Source organism: Meles meles, chromosome 6, assembly GCF_922984935.1.
Source record: "Meles meles chromosome 6, mMelMel3.1 paternal haplotype, whole genome shotgun sequence".
Lineage (NCBI taxonomy): Eukaryota > Metazoa > Chordata > Mammalia > Carnivora > Mustelidae > Meles > Meles meles.
In genome coordinates this window covers 102,867,682-102,884,942 of record NC_060071.1, presented here as the reverse complement: position 1 = coordinate 102,884,942, position 17,261 = coordinate 102,867,682, and the positions used below count along the sequence as shown (strand labels likewise).

The following is a 17,261-nucleotide window of genomic DNA, read 5'->3' as shown; positions in this document are numbered from 1 at the left end:
TTAAGACTTATAAAACTATATTCATCAAAACATAGAGGCATTGTCGTAAGAGTAGAAAAGTAGCTCACTGGAACAGGATAGAAAGACCAGAATTAAATCTACACATATATGGACTGCTGATTTTTAAGAAAGTTGAAAAGACAAATCAGTGAAGAAAATATAGACTTTTCAATAAATGGTATTGGAATAATTGGACATCCATATGCCAACAAATGAACTTCTATACTTCATATCATATGTAAAAACCTAAAAGTAATCATAGATCTGAATGTTAAAACCTAAAACTAGAACTGCTAGAAGGAAACAAGAGAAAATTTTGTGGTCTTGAATTAAGCAAAGCATTTTCAGGCATAACATGGAAAGCATGATCCATAAAAGAAAATCTTGGTAAATTAGACTATTAAAATTGAAAACTTCCATTCTTCTAGAGACACTGTTAAGAGAATGACAAGAGAAACTGGAGATTAGAAGATGTTTGTAAAGTGTATATCTGATCAAGAATACAATTGTATCCAGAGGACGTAAATAACTCAAAAGTCAGTAATAATAAAAACAAGAGCCCAGTAGACAAATGGACAAAAGATTTGAACAGACACTTCACTGATGCTGATCGAAAAAGTCCTGACCCACATCAGTGAAGAATCTATTACACGGGCCCTCTCCATCCCCTTTAAGGGAAGGTGACCCTGCCTGAAACAGTTCTTCTCTTGTTAATAACTTCTTGTCCCACCCTATTTCCTAGAAATTTTGTAAGACTCCTTGGAGCTCTCCTCTACTTGATAGATGGGATGCCGCCCAACTTGTGAATCGTGCTTAATAAAGTCACTTGGAGCTTCAAAAACAAACAAAAAACAAAAACCAGACACTTCACCAAAGAATGGCTAAAAATAAAAAGACTAACCATAAGAAGGTTGATGAGGATATGGATCACTGAAATTCTCATACACTGCTGGTTTCAATATAAAATGGTACAGCTGCTTTGGAAAACAGTTTGGCAGTTACCTAAAAGTTTAAATTTATTACCACCATAGAATTCAGCCATTACACTGCGAGGTATTTACCTGAGGGGGGTGCAGATCATACCAATACTTGTATATGAACCTTAATGACAACTTTATTTATAAAAGCCAAAAACTGTAAACAGTCCAATAATCCAAATGTCTATCAACAGGTGGATGTGTAAACAAATTCTGATATATCTGTACAAAGGAATACTACTCAAAGAAGAATGAACTATTGATATACACATTAACAAGGAATCTCAAACTAATTATTGTGAATGAAAGGGATGAGACAAAAAAGAAAATATTGTATAATTCAGCTTACATAAAACTATAGAAAATTTAAATCAGTAGTGATAGAAAAGAGACCAGCATTTGTATGTAAGAGGGACTTTTGGGAGTAATGGATATGTTCATTATCTTGATTGTGGTGATGGTATTGCAGTAAAGTATTTCTGATTTTTATCAGAAAATGAATTTGAAATACAGTAAACATTGATTATTAGTAAAAAGATTTACTAATAAATGTAGGTGTTAAGTTTGCTTTTTTGCTAATGCATACTTTTTTTTTTAACTTCAGGGTCTTGCCTATTTGCATACTAAGGGCAAAATGCATAGAGATATCAAAGTAAGTTCATTTAATATGCTTAAATTAATAACTATTGGAAGGAGTTTTATGATGCTAATTCAATAGTATTTATATTTATATTTTTGTTTTAGGGTGCAAATATTTTATTGACAGATCATGGTGATGTAAAATTAGGTATGTTATTTCCAGTTCCTCAAATTTTTTCCCAAAAAGATTTAATAAAATTAATTTTAATTGAGAATTAACATTGTACAAGCTTAATATTCATATCAAGAATCTCAGTAATATTCATGTTTGAGCCAGTAATTATACTCCCTAAAGAAAAAAATCTGTATATGTAGAATTATTAATTATACATTATAACAGAAAAAAGAACAAACATAGGGCTAGCAATAGAAAACACTTAAACTGGGTGGCTCAGTAGGTTAAGCATCTGACTCTTGATTTCGGCTCAGGTCATGATCTCAGGGTCCTGGGAAGGAGCCCCACAAAGGGGTTGGCACTCAGCGTGGAGCCTCCTTGTCCATCTCCCTCTGTTCCTCCGTGTGCTTGCTGGCTCTCTCTCCCTGTCTCTCTTTGTGTCTCTCTCTCATAAATAAATTATAAAAATCTTTAAAAAAAAAAAACTGTTAAACTATAATAAATCACTTATGGAACATTATTCAGTCATCAACATTAATAGTTAAGGAGAATAATAGTAGATTCCCTGAGGTGTTAGTTAAATGATAAAAATGAACTATATGTGTATTTAGTTTTTTACAGTCATGTGTAACAACAATAAAAAAAGTATAGAAAAAAAAAAGACTTTCTTTAATAGCACCAAAATACTACTCTAGTTGTGTTAGAGTAAACGGCATCTAGGTGGGTGGTTTATTTTTTTTCTTTTTTTCCCCTAATTAACTTTAGTGTGTTTATAATTAATTTTTTATTAACTTGGTTCTTTATAAAGTATGTTTCATTCTGGTAAAGTGCCAAAAAATGATTTTCCTTTAATGAATGTTATAAACCAAGTAAGAAAATATTTAGGCACTCAATTTATATACATTTCCTTAGCATTACTATTGCCATGCCTAAGGGTGAAATTAATGCTATTTCCTTACAGTAATGCCATGCCTAAGGGTGAAATTTAGAAATGTGCGTAACTTTATTGAAAGAACTAAAATTTTTATTCAATTTTCTTCCTAGCTGACTTTGGCGTGGCTGCAAAAATAACAGCCACCATTGCAAAGAGAAAATCTTTCATTGGCACTCCCTACTGGTAAGATATTATTATGATTAGATTTTGTGCATTTTCATTTCTTCAGAGTTGGTGATCAGCATAGATACTTAATGATACAATTGATATTTTAAAGTCTGGAAATCTGCATGCTCCTTGATATTGTCATACTTGTGATTGGGTTAGGGAACTTTGATACCCATTTTTATTGTCCAGCTTTCCCTGTGTTAAAGTGCTAATAATTCCTCTTGTCCCTGGAGTTTTGTATTAAGAGGACTGACTTATAGCTATGAGATTTTTTTTTAAAAAAGACTCTTATTTATAATCCCTTGTCATTTTATTAGCCTGCTTTTGGTATTGATTCTCTTTTAATCCAGGACTTCACTTTCTGGTTGTTTAAAATTCATACATCTTACCAAGTACTGACAAAATGATCTTTCTAAAACACTGCTTTCATCAATGAAGATAGATAATTGAAATATAATACAAAAGCTAGTAATAAGCCTTAATATATAAAATAATTTAGTGAACATTTTGAAAGGTGACAGTTAAAGTTTGTATGAAAGGTTGGATTTTTAAATATGCAGTGTTTGGGTAACTTACTATTTGGAAAGAAATTTAATGTCGCTCCATACCTCTTACCTAATGCCAAAACAAATTGTTTATGGAAATAGTTAAATATAAAAGTGAAACCAAATGAACTATCAGTGATTATCTCCTTTAAAAGTTGAGTAAGCCTGGGTGCCTGTGTGGCTTAATCAGTTAAGCATCCAACTCCTGGTTTCAGCTCAGGTCATGATCTCAGGGTTGTGAGAACAAGCCCTTCATAGGGCTCTGTGCTTAGTACAGAATTTGCTTCAGGTTCTCTCCCTCTCCCTCTGCCCCTTTTCCTGCTCTCTCACTCTTTCTCTAAAATAAAATAAATAAAATTAAAAAAAAAAGGAGTAAAGCTTTCTTATCATAAAAGCATAAAACATTAAAGGAAAAATTGATAGATTTAACTACATGAAAATTTAAAGTTGAACACTAGGTTGAACAAAAGTGAAATTGAAAATAACAAATCGGGAAATATCCACTAAAATATGACAAAATAGGGGCACCTGGCTGGCTCAATTGATTAAGCCTCTGCCTTTGGCTCAGGTCATGATCCCAGGGTCTGGGGATCAGGCCCCACATCTGACTCCCTGCTCAGTAGGAAGTCTGCTTCTTTCTCTCCCTCTAACCCCTCCCATCCCCCTGCTTGTGCTCTTTCTCACAAATAAATAAATCAAAAAAAATTTTTTTAATGACAAAATGTTATAATATCTTTAATATATAAGTTCTTAATAAATCAGTAGAATGTATTTCATTAGAAGCAGAGTTATTAAAATAATACATATGTCATGAAATACGAAAATTATTTCCCCTAATGATGACCAAAAATGTAAATTAATCAAACAACACCATTCTTTCCACTGAATTGGAAAATATTTGGAATCACAAATATTAGGTAATGCCTATCACTGTCACTAAATATTTGACAGTGAAAGTGGAAATTGTTAGAACTATTCTGAAGGATAATTTGGCAATAATGTTTTTCAGAAACCTTTAACAGTGTTTATGTTTTTTAGTCTGAATTCTGCTTATAGTAATTTATCAGAGAGACACAGATTATTATATGAAGAACTTTATCACTATACTTTAATAATGAAAAACTGAGGGAAGGTATGCACGTGCAAGAAGAACTAGTTAAGGAAATTATGTACGTTTATTCAGATCTATGGAATAAATTGCTAGAAGGAAAATTCTCTTGTAAAAGGCGAATGGTCAGTGGATAGGCTCATGATATATTATTATTCAAAAAAGCAAGATTAAAAATAACATGTAAGATGAAAAGTAGCATAGTGCCATGTTATAGAAGAAGATACATGTATGAGTAAAACTTATGGATGTAAATATGTAAAAGAGTGGCTGTCTTTGAGTGGGATAATGTTTGACTTGTTTTCTTCCATATAGTCTAAATTCTCTTTGTCAACACATATCAATTATAACAACAGGAAAAATAAAGGCCCAATAAATATCACTTAAGTGAAAATTAAAAGAAAACATAGCAAAGTTAGAGTATGCCTATTTCCTTCCTCAGTCTCTTTCTGTGATTGTCCTCCCCTGTGAACATTCTTCTCTAGTCAAAATTTGTTTTTTGTACCCTGATTATATTAGGTATTATTACTCCCCTAGTGTATCTGTCTGCTCTGTTTAAGTCCTGCCCTGTCTTAAAAGTGGTGCATACTGTGCCTTTCTTCACACATGGTAGACTGAGCAATCATAGCTTGGCTTCCCACTGCGCCAGGAAGTGCAACACTCTGGTCAACTTGGTGCTACACTTACCTACCACTACTGATTCTGGTGGGCAGAAGAGCTGAAACCCATATGCTTTCTTGAGGTTCTAGCTCAACTTCTGTGAAACTTGCATTTCGTCATTTTGTTCCACTGTAATTATTTTCTTCTCTTTACTTCTATATTCATTCTTATGTACATAGTACTTCATACAGCAGGTACATCTGCATATTTTTAATGTATGTATTTTATATCCCTAACCCCCTTTAAGCTGAGAGACATTGTGCTATTTAACTTTTTGTAATCTAAATACATGTTGAGGGAACTTCCAGAGGTGCCTGGGTGGCTCAGTCAGTTAAGTGTCTGCCTTCAACTAAGGTCATGATCTAATGGTCCTGGGATCATGCCCTACATCGGGCCCCCTGTTTGGCAGAAAGTCTGCTTCTCCCTTTCCCTCTGCTCCTCTCCCTACTCATGCTCTCTCTCTCAAATAAATAAACTCTTTTAAAAAATAAATAAAAAATAAAAGCAACTTCTACCTTGTGGACATTTAATATAAATTAGTTTTAAAATAGTAAACAGTAAAAAAAGAGTATTTCTCCTGTGTAATATTTATACTTTATAATTTCAAATGCCATCATTATGTATCACTGAATCCCAAACAATAACTACAACTCAGCTACTAAGTTCAATCTTAGATACATTCACAGTTGTTTTTTTTTTAAAGATTTTATTTATTTATTTGACAGAGAGAGAGATCACAAGTAGGCAGAGAGGCAGGCAGAGAGAGAGGAGGAAGCAGGCTCCCCACGGAGCAGAGAGCCTGATGCGGGGCTCGATCCCAGGACCCTGAGATCATGACCTGAGCCGAAGGCAGCGGCTTAATCCACTGAGCCACCCAGGCGCCCCACATTCACAGTTTTTTGATAATAGCTCTACTCCAATACCCACAAGCATTTCATACTCAAATCAATCTCTTCTGTCAACCCCTTTCATTCAGTCCCCTCTGCCACTGCATTTGGAAAGCCGTTTATCTTTTTTCCCTTGCATTTTTGAAATAGGCTTTGAACTCATTCATCTGACTCTGTTTTTATCTCCTCTCATGTCCTTCACATTGCCATGACTTTTAGATCAAGTTTACCCCTCAGAATTACCCTGTTTTCACAATAAAGTCTAAGCTTCCTTATATAATCAGTATAGGCCATTCATTATCTAGCTCCTACCTCTGAGGCTTGTTTTGCAAATACTTTTGAGACTCTCTCAAACTAACTGTGGTGAACAACCAATTTTCTAAAATTCCCTGCTCATGATAGACTGAAATTTTTAAAAACTAAGTTAGAAATGGATTACTAAAAAATGATCATGTATTTGGGACAAAAGTTAATACTTTCAATTTCTGTACTTAACATAAACTCATAACAAGCAGTTTATGGCTCCACGTAGGGCTGTAGATCATACATTGAATAGCACTGTCCTATCACCTTTCCAGGTGTTCCGTGCTCTCTCTCTCCCTGCATTTGCACTTGTTTCCTCTGACTAAAACGTTAAGGCTCTTCACCCTGCCTTAGCGCCCTGCTGATTCATTCTCACCTCCTTTGGGAACATTTCTGACCATCATAGAGATTTAGGTATCCTTTTCTTTTCCGGTATTATATGACAAGATTCACAAAACAGAAACTAAAGACAACATAAGTTTTCCTCAGAGCACGAATCTTCAGAGAAGATCCCAAGGTTTTTAAATACTGAATTTTAAAAGATGTATCTGTATATATACTTTCTTTACTAAGTCTTTTCCTAGTAAACATCTGTCAGCCTCTTTTCCTCTAGTTCGGTGAATCTAACAAAAAATAGCAGATTTCCTGTCACTTTTAAAAACTAAAGATGTTATATTCACTGATTCCCTCTAGGATGGCCCCAGAAGTTGCAGCAGTGGAAAAGAATGGTGGCTACAACCAGCTCTGTGATATCTGGGCAGTGGGAATAACAGCGATTGAACTTGGAGAACTCCAACCACCTATGTTTGATCTCCATCCAATGAGGTGTTCTTACTATCTACAATTATATAGTTATTAATAAAGTCTTTGAGGAGAATGAAATATTGATAATCTGGGTGTTCCCAGCTCATTTTCAAATATGTCAAAATAGTAAAGGTGTTGTAAGGGACCTAGGGGTAATAATTGCACCTAACATTTGCTCTCTTCTATTGCTGTTCCTAAGGCAGCATGGGGTGAATTGTCAGTACTATTTGAAGATTTTCCGTAAAACAAATCTTTAATAATCATACTAGAACATGGCAGTTATCATTCAAAAAGCTTTTTTAAGTCTTTACATTCATTCTTCCATCAATTGAACCTGTTTCTTTTTCTGTTCTAAGCTGAATTATAATCAAATGATAAAGGATGCAGATGAGATTTTTTTTCTATTCTTTTTTTATTTTGTTTACTTTTCTTTTGTCAAGGGATAATGAAGAAGTAGCTTTGCTTAGCATAATTAGTATTTACATTATAGGATATATTGTCTCTCAGAAAAAAATATTTGAGAGCGTTTGAAAGGATTTTTAGTACTTTGAAGGAAAATACAAATTGTGCTAAAATTTGAACTGTTAAATAGTATAAAGTTGAAAAGAAAACAGAGTGGGGCAAGTGTTCTTCTAGCATGATGGATAGATAGTAGATTAGTATATATTACATAAAGAATTCATTTAGTGACTCTATGGGCAAAAGGATAGATTGTTTATGATACAAAAGATACAAAGAAACTTGAAAAACTATTTGACCTCATAAGTAACTAAAGATACACAAGGTAAAAGATTGCTTTCAGCTGGAATGCCATTAAGTAGAGACCTTCAGGAAAATAATTTGATATTACTTGTTATGGGCAATACAAATGTTTCATTGATTCTACTACTTGGAAAATTATACTTAGGAGATAATCCAAGTAAAGGTAAAGCTAAGAATTACCCGTTTCAGGTTAATAAGGGGAAAAAACCTAAATGTCCAATAGCTGGTAAATTATATGGTTTTAAAAAAATTTTTTTTTTAGTTAGTGAATTGTTAAGCAAATTCTTTTAGCCATTAGTGGCAGCTATTACATATGTATAAACCAAAGCAACATGAAAAATTGATTATTAGTGAAAAGCAATGTAAAATTACCTAATGTAATTATAATAATTGGTTAAATAAAAACTAAAGAGCAGATGATTTGAAATAATGTCTCAGGGTAGTAGTAATATAATCTTTATATAGGAATCATTTCATTTAAAAAAAAATATCTTTGATATTTAAAACAGGACTAAGGAGTTTGCATAGAAACCTGAAAGGGTTTTGTAGAAAATATTGAAATAGAGCATTTTAGAATTTCCTTCTTAAATCTTCCATCCTTTTGCTCCCACAGCCCTAGAAAGTGAGTCAAAGGTGAATTCATAAAGTCCTCATTCACGTTGACTTCTACATCATAATGAGAAAAGGTGGAAAATTATTATCTGAAAGAGGGGAAAAGACTAGGAAGTACATATAATTTGCCTGTATACCCAAAATAATTATAGAGACAAATCTTCCATTAAGCATACAACCTAATGTTAGAGTAATATATCTCTGTGTTACAAAATGATACATAATTATATATACTTGTGCATAAGATACAGTGCTAGTTATGTATGTTAAGTGTTGTAATAAAACCCTTCTCTAACATTTGGTAGCTTTACCTTGTGAATAAGAGCTTGTTTGAAATTTAAATATCCTCTCTATACCTAGGATAAATTTTCTATAAGATATCTGAAATATAAAAAATTTGATTTCCAGGGGTTCCTGGCTGGATCAGTTGGTAGAGTAGGGGACTCTACATCTCGGGGTTGTAAATTAAAGCCCCATGTTGGGTATAGAGATTACATACATACATATAAACATATTAAAAACCACATTATTGGTAAACTTTAAGAAAAATAATATCTTTTTGGGGGCGCCTGGGTGGCTTAGTGGGTTAAAGCCTCTGCCTTCAGCTCAGGTCATGATCCCAGGGTCCTGGGATCGAGCCCCACATCGGGCTCTCTGCTCTGCAGGGAGCCTGCTTCCTCCTCTCTGCCTGCCTCTCTGCCTAGTTGTGATTTCTGTCAAATAAATAAAATATATTTTTTAAAAATATTATTAATAATATCTTTTTAAATTTAATTTCCATATTCCATACCAGTTTTCATCAGTGCCTACGTATTTAATAATTTGTATAAATGCATTACAGAATATTCATTCTGATTATTAGATGAAGTAATAAAAGTATTTCAACATTGCTCTTTAACTGAAAATTTTATTCCAGGGCCCTCTTCTTAATGTCAAAAAGTAATTTTCAGCCTCCAAAACTAAAGGACAAAACAAAATGGTAAGTTAATGAATGTATAGATAGATTTATAGAATTTTACAGATGAAAAGGAGACAGGTTCAGTTCCCTTATCTTATAGACAATAAAACTGAAGCCCAGAGCTATTAAACAGTTTTCCTGAAGTTATGTGTCTAATTTACTTGCAGAGCTGTGGCAAGGATATAGGTTTATTTTCTTGATAATTCCAGTTCCTTAGAAACTTAGAGTAATAAGAAATAGGAACAAATCCACATCACCATGTCAATGCAAAAGATTTTTATGATTATCTCTGGTAAAACTCTAATCATTTTCTTAGTTTTTTAGAAGCTTGGGTAAGTGGTGAGGAAATCATTGGAGATGAATAGATTAAAATTTTGGAGATTTGGGGTGCTTGGGTGGCTCAGTCATTAAGCATCTGCTTTCGGTTCAGGTCACAATCCCAAAGTCCTGGGATCGAGCCCCATCGGGCTCCCTGCTCAATAGGAAGTCTGCTTCTCCCTCTCTCACTCCCCCTGCTTGTGTTCCCTCTTTTGCTGTCTCTCTTTGTCAAATAAATAAAATCTTTAGAAAAAAATAAAAAATTAAAATAAAATTTCGGAGATTCATATCTTTGCCTTGGATCCTATTACTTCTGTTAATGAATGACATGTTGACTTTTATGGAAGGTAATATGAATATTTCCCAAGTACCATGACATTTATCACTGTTGACTTTTTCTGCCTTCCATACCTAATATTCAAAAACATTTTATTTATTTTCCTAATTTCTTCTTCGTCTTAGTAGTAAAGCAGTTTGCCTCTTTTTTAAAATTTTATTTTTTCAGTGTTCAAGATTCATTGTTTATGTACCACACCCAGTGCTCCATGCAATTCATGCCCTCCTTAATACTCACCACCAGGCTCACCCATCCCCCCACCACCCTCCCCTCCAACACCCTCAGTTTGTTTCTCCAGAGTCCACAGTCTCTCATGCTTCATCTCCCCCTCCGATTTACCCAATTCACTTTTCCTTTCCTTCTCCTAATGTCCTTCTTGTTATTCCTCATGTTCCACAAGTGAGTGAAACCATATGATAATTGACTTTCTCTGTTTGCCTCTTCTTAAAGTCCATTAAGACATCTTTAATTGGATGATAAAAATTGAAAATTATTTTCTGGTAATGTTTTCCCATGCATGTAATAAAAGAGACCATACAAATAAAAGTTTCCAAGTTCCTAAATTCAGAATTCTTCATCTAGATTTAATGGATCTCTTATTGGAAGATGCCCATGGGCTCCCCAAATTCTGTGTGTATATTCATTCTTCTAGGAAGACAGTCCACATCTTGTTTCAGATTCTAAGAGGCCTGTCCCCAAAAGAGGTTCTAAACTACTGTTTTGTGTTTTACTGGCCCATCTATGTACATAAAGTATTACTTAGGATCCAGGCCATTCTGGGGATGATGCCAGGAGCGAAGGGAAAATTCCACTGGAAATAAAGGAGTTTATATCCTACTGTGGCTGTATTCTTTTGTGGTGATAAGGATTTCTTCCTAATCCTTTTTACCATAAGCTCCTAAGCAACTGGAACTGGAGGATTTTCTGGCAGTTATGACTGGATATTCATTCAGGAATGAATGACTACTAGCTCTCACAGCTGAATTCAGTCAGATTCCAGAGCAGTCGCTGCCTTTGGAGTACCTTTGCCAGTCTCAGGGTACTCTCTGACTCTGTTATTCCTACCACAAGTCACCAAATATAATGCAGTGGTTTGATTTCTTGGCAAGAGAACTGCTACGTGATTGCTCTCATTCCTAAGAAATTCAGTGACCCTATAAGAGTTTAGATAATCTTTTACATTACCCCATACCTCCATGCCATTCTTTTGGTATAGGAAAACATTTATATATTAGATAAATTTAACCAATGAGGAAATGCCATTTTGATTCCTAAGTGGCACCTAGAATACAAGATTTTAAATGACACATCTGCCCATTTCTAATTTTTTGTGTATTTTTTAGAGGTTATGTGTTACTGTTTTGCTCACTAATTTCATTTTACTTATAGAGGAACCTGATACCTGTTTTCAAGGAATATACTGTGCTTTGGGTTTTGTTTTTTGTCTTATATAGAGCTAAGAGGCCTAAGAGAAAAATCGTGTGTTTCAGACTTTCAAACTGCTTATAAATTAGTTTTATTTAGTAACACCAAAAAACTAATAGTAGTGAAATATTTTTGTACATGTCTTTTTTTGTTTGAAGGTCATCAACATTCCATAATTTTGTCAAAATAGCACTAACCAAAAACCCCAAAAAAAGACCAACTGCTGAAAGACTTCTGACTGTAAGTCAATTTAAATTATAGAAGAATTTTCTGTAGTCATGCAGTAAATAGGCATATCACTTGAATAAAAGTATTTAGGATTTTTAATATAAAAATTTAGTGATCTCATACTGCAGGGGTCAGCAAACTTTCTGAGAAAAGTTAGATAGTAAATATTTTTAGGCTTTGGGGTCACAGTCTCTGTTGCAACTTCTAAATTTCACCATTGAAGCACAAAAGCAGCCATAGACAGTATACTCGAATGGGTTTGGTTTTAATACTCAACACTTGATTTACAAAAAGAGGCAGTGCCCCAGATTTTGCCCATTAGCTTTAGTTTGCCAACCCCTGCCTTAAAGAAAACTCTTTAAAATGTTGCTGTCATCTTCCTTGGTTTCTTGTGTAAATTTATAGAATGCTCTGTGTGTATTCGTAAAATACTTTTATATATATTAGAAAAAGTCAATGATTACAGCTGTCTAAGGAAACTGTTTAAATGTCAAAATTGAATTATGTATCTTTGTACATTTATACAATGTTATTGAATTAAATGTTTGCAAATTCGGAATACACATGCTTTTTTCTTACCGGGATAGGGACTGTATCTCAGTATTCATTTGCATATATATCACCATAGTGACATGAGTAATGTCTAGTTGTTATAGCCAAGGTTGTGCTTTTGCAACCTAATGTAGATTAGATAACTTTACTTAGAAAAATTTTTCATGTTATAAACTTAGTCCACAAGGGTGCTTTAGTTGATAATATATAATTATGGTTTCTCTGATTAATATTTTTACTAATACGTTCTCAAATTTATTTGTATTAGTAGACTCCCATATGCTTGTCTCTGATAGTTACTGAATGAAAAATTACAAATAACATTTTCTATAAACAGTGATATAAAAGCATACTCATGAAACTCTGTTTTGTTTTTTTTTTTGACTTAGCATACGTTTGTAGGACAGCCAGGTCTCTCTAGGGCCCTAGCAGTCGAACTGTTGGACAAAGTGAACAATCCAGACAACCATGCACATTACACTGAGGGAGATGACGATGACTTTGAGGTAAAGAGTGTTTGCCGTCTGATATCTGAAAATACATGTTTAATATGGCCTGAGAGTTTATTTTCTAATTTACTCTTTTAGTTATAACAGATTTAGCCACAAAGATTAATTAGCAATGTAAACTAAACTTATCCTGTACGTAATTACCAGTTAATACTTTTTAAAAATTTGCAATATAACATAACTGGTTGACACTTTTTTTGGAAAGAATAAGGATTACTAGTCTAATTAAAACTACTTATATCATTTTATTTTCCTAGTTGATTTGCCCAAGGTTATTAAGAGGTTTCCAAGATTAGAATCAGGTCTTTTTCCTCTCCCAATAACCCAGAACTGCTATCCCTTCTCCCTAGACCTTAGGTTCTGGTGAGAGTCTGATCTCTCCCTGACGAGAAAGGACATCTGTAGAAGGAAATAAAAGGTTTTAGGAACAGTTCTTTGAACCAAAAGAACAAAAAGTTAGCCAGAGCACATGCACATATGATTTTTCACAAAAGAGGCTCTCTAGAAATTCAATTGGTCATTTTTTCGTTTCTGTTATACAGGTTATTAACAGAATACAAATGATTTTTAAAAATTAAGTTGAGGTTCCCATAGAAATTTTATCCTTTCCAATACTTGTTGAAGACTATTGTGTTTTCTATTATTATTTAGCGCTAGTCCTATGTTTTCTTTCTCTGAAAATATTGTAAAATCTTTTTGAATATATTCTACTTAACAAGAAAACTTTTAAGTCAGGAACGTGGGACTTCCTGCCCATTGGCAGGTACCTGCTTAAGCTTGTATAAAACAGCTTTGGGGGCACCAGGTGGCTCAGTGGGTTAAGCCTCTGCCCTCGGCTCAGGTCATGGGTCATGATCTCAGGGTCCTGGGATTAAGCCCCGCATTGGGCTTTCTGCTCAGCAGGGAACCTGCTTCCCCCCACACCCCTCTGCCTGCCTCTCTGCCTACTTGTGATCTTTCTATCTGTCTCTCTCTCTCTCTGTGTCAAATAAATAAAATCTTAAAAAACAAAACAAAACTTTAAAAACAGAGCTGTGTTTTTTTCACCAGGGTTTCTTCCTCTCCTTTTAGGATTTCTTTTTATTTCTGTGTTTCTCTGGATTTATCTCATTTCTCTTTATGCCTTTATTTCCTTTTATATCTCTACCTTCACTCTGGCAAGACTATAGAACCAAACATTTTGTTATTATTTATTGAAGTAAATGTTCTGCTTTATGTTCTTAAGTTTTGAATTATACCATGTAAGTATCATGGTAACTAACACTCTTTGGGTAGTCATTGTGTGCCAAGTATTAGACCAGATAATTTTCACGTTAATTCATCTAATACTCAGAACAGTCCTTTGCAACAGATTCTATTACTGTCCACATTTAATAAATGAGGGAATAAAGGAGAAAGAATAGAAGTAATTTGCCCAAGACCAAGCCTATCATTTAATTAATATGACACTATTTCTATGTATGTATTTAATAGAAATAGTCAATTAAGTAATATTTGAAAATCTTTAAAAATTAATCATTGCCTAGTGTATAGCATAGTCTTACCCTTGTCATTAGGTAACTGATGAATATTTTGTTGAGTGTTAAATGAATTTTTAGTTGAAAATACTGAATAAGCTGGCTACTCATAGATTTTTTTTAACGTAAACCATCATTTGCAGACTTGTAATAATTAAGATATTAATCCCTTAAAAATTAAAAAATGATTAAAATTGTTGCAGCTTAAATGTGGTATTGGTATTACTTGATTCCCCAATTTGTCTTTCATTTGTTATATAAATAACCAAACACTCTTTTTATTCCCCACATTATTTTGCTGGTCTTCCCAGATCCACTCTACCTCCTGAGTTGTCCATTTCTGTTTAATGATAAAACCATACTTTTCAGTTCTTGAAATCCTTGTGCCATGTAGTTGGGAACACTATGGTGTATGAGATTCACCCTATCCCTGCCTTCAAAGAACTTATGGTACAGTCTTAAAGAAACTCAGAAATGCCAACAAATAATTTACAAGTGTGGTAACAGTTATGGAATGGGAAATACAGTGTGCTGTGGAGGCAAATTTTAGGGACAGGAAAGGACTTGCTATAGAAGTGATATGTAAGGGGCGCCTGGGTGGCTCAGTGGATTAAGCTGCTGCCTTCGGCTCAGGTCATCATCTCAGGGTCCTGGGATCGAGCCCCACATCGGACTCTCTGCTCTGCGGGGAGCCTGCTTCCTCTTCTCTCTCTGCCTACTTGTGATCTCTCTCTCTGTCAAATAAATAAATAAAATCTTAAAAAAAAAAAAAAAGAAGTGATATGTAAGTTGAAACCTGAAGGAGAAATCGGAAGGAAGAGAACAGGCAGAATTTTTCTGAGCAGAGGGAATAGCATGTTAGAAAGCCTGGTGATAAAAACGAAGGCTACATACTTAAGGAGCTACAGAAAGATTAGTCTGATTTGTGTAGAAAACAAGGAAGAAGAATGGTGAGAGATGAAATTATGGAGCTAAACACTGGCCATTTCAAACCATGTTAAAAATTTGGGGCTTTATCTAAAGGTAGTAGAAACCATTTAAGGCTAAGGGAGTAACATAACTGTATGTGCATTTTTTTTTATTTTATTTATTTGACAGAGAGAAATCACAACTAGGCAGAGAGGCAGGCAGAGAGAAAGGAGGAAGCAGGCTCCCTGCAGAGCAGAGAGCCCGATGTGGGGCTCGATCCCAGGACCCTGGGATCATGACCTGAGCCAACGGCAGAGGCTTTAACCCACTGAGCCACCCAGGCGCCCCTGTATGTGCATTTTTTAAAGATCTCTATGACCTCAGAATGGAGATTCCATTTCTGAAAATCTTTTAAGAGGCTGCCGAGGTCATCCAGGATAGAGATGGGTGGTGTTTTAGACTAGGAATGTAGAGCAAGAATGAAGAAAAGTGGACTAATTCAGGAATTCTTTGTGAGAGTTGGGGATTGGATGAAGACATGAGGGTAGAGGATGAATAAAGATTACTGTGAGGTTTTGATTTGAATGCCTAAAGGGGTATAAAAGTGCCTCATTTATTGAGGTAGGAACACTAGAGTAAAATCTGGTTTGGGAAGAAAAGGAGTTTGATTTTATGTCTAATCATTTTGATGTTGCACAAAACTTCCAAATGGAGAGGTCTCAAAAGAAATTAGATATGTGGTTGGACCTTGGGGAGAAAAGTTTGGACTACAGATATAAATTTGGAAGTCATTAAGTATAGAAGTAGGGCACCCGGGTGGCTCAGTGTGTTAAGTCTGCCTTCGGCTCAGGTCATGATCCCGGGGTCCTAGGATCAAGCCCTGCATTGGGCTCTCTGCTTAGCGGGGAGCCTGCTTCCCTCTCCCCCTCCGCCTGCCTCTCTGCCTACTTGTGATCTCTCTCTGTCAAATGAATAAAATTTTTTAAAAAGTATAGAAGTAGTTAATATCTTAAAAAGTAAATGTGAATACTCATGGGAAGCATGTAGAATGAGAAAAGAAGAGGGCCTAAGATAGCATCCTGAGATTTCTTCCAAAATTTAAGAATCAAGTGGGCTAGGGGACACATGGGTAGCACAGTCAGTTAAGTGTCTGACTCTTGGTTTCAGTCGAGCCCTGTGTCAGGCTCTGCACTCAGCGTGGAGTCTGCTTAAGATTCTCATTCTCTCTCTTTCTGTCCCTACCCACTGTGTGCTCTCTCTCACCTCCCTCTCTCTAAAGTAAATAAATAAATCTTAAAAAAAAAAAGAATCAAGTAGTGATTAAGATTGTTAAAAGAAGGAGAAGGAAAGTTTTAACAAGAATATTGCCTAGAAGATAAGTTAACTTTGGATTTTAGGAGGTGGTTTGCTTGATTACTTTTTTAAAGGATAATACTCAAATTATCAAGGTAAAGCTAGATTGGAGTGGTTTGGAAGATAAGTATAGCAATACATTTATGCAATTTAGTGGGAAAGGGAGAGGTAGGACGAACAGTGGCTAGAGGAAATTGAGTTGGTGGGGGATTTATTTAATTAGTTATTGTTTATGTGGGGAAGTTAATTTTTAATAGGATTAAATGCTTATGAAAAGGATCCAGTAGAGAGAGATGAGAAAGATTTAAGAGGAACAAGATGAATAGGCAGTCTCTGAGAAAGGAGGAGAGGCTGGAATCTAGATTATAAGACACGTGATCTTAGGTATGAAGCACTTCTTCACCTGCATGAGAGGAGGAGGATAGTTGAGATTATTGCCAGAAGATTTTCTCTTTTATGATTCCAGTTTTCTCTGTGAGGTAAATGGCAAGGTCATCTCTTGAAAGTCTGAGGGAAAATGATTGGGTTTGGAGAGTATGGAGAAAAGGTGTGAAATAGTAATTAAGGAGAAGGGTTGGGTTAAATGATTAGGCACGTGTTTGTGGGCAAAGTTGAAGCCTCAGATGAGATGAATTTTCAGT

General features: G+C 34.8%; 1 protein-coding gene across 4 annotated transcripts in view; it reads left to right on the top strand.

The window, feature by feature from the left end:
• MAP4K5 (mitogen-activated protein kinase kinase kinase kinase 5) overlaps positions 1-17,261 on the top strand; it is a 109,086-nt gene that overhangs the window by 52,300 nt on the left and 39,525 nt on the right. For 3 of the 4 annotated variants that reach the window (XM_046009654.1, XM_046009653.1, XM_046009655.1), the window contains exons 7-13: positions 1,582-1,629; positions 1,722-1,764; positions 2,776-2,848; positions 7,030-7,161; positions 9,431-9,493; positions 11,711-11,792; positions 12,722-12,838. In XM_046009654.1, coding sequence (XP_045865610.1) covers positions 1,582-1,629; positions 1,722-1,764; positions 2,776-2,848; positions 7,030-7,161; positions 9,431-9,493; positions 11,711-11,792; positions 12,722-12,838 — 558 coding nt within the window. Of the gene's footprint in view, positions 1-1,578; positions 1,630-1,721; positions 1,765-2,775; positions 2,849-7,029; positions 7,162-9,430; positions 9,494-11,710; positions 11,793-12,721; positions 12,839-17,261 lie in introns of those variants that run through there. The other variant, XM_046009656.1, reaches the window with a different exon arrangement.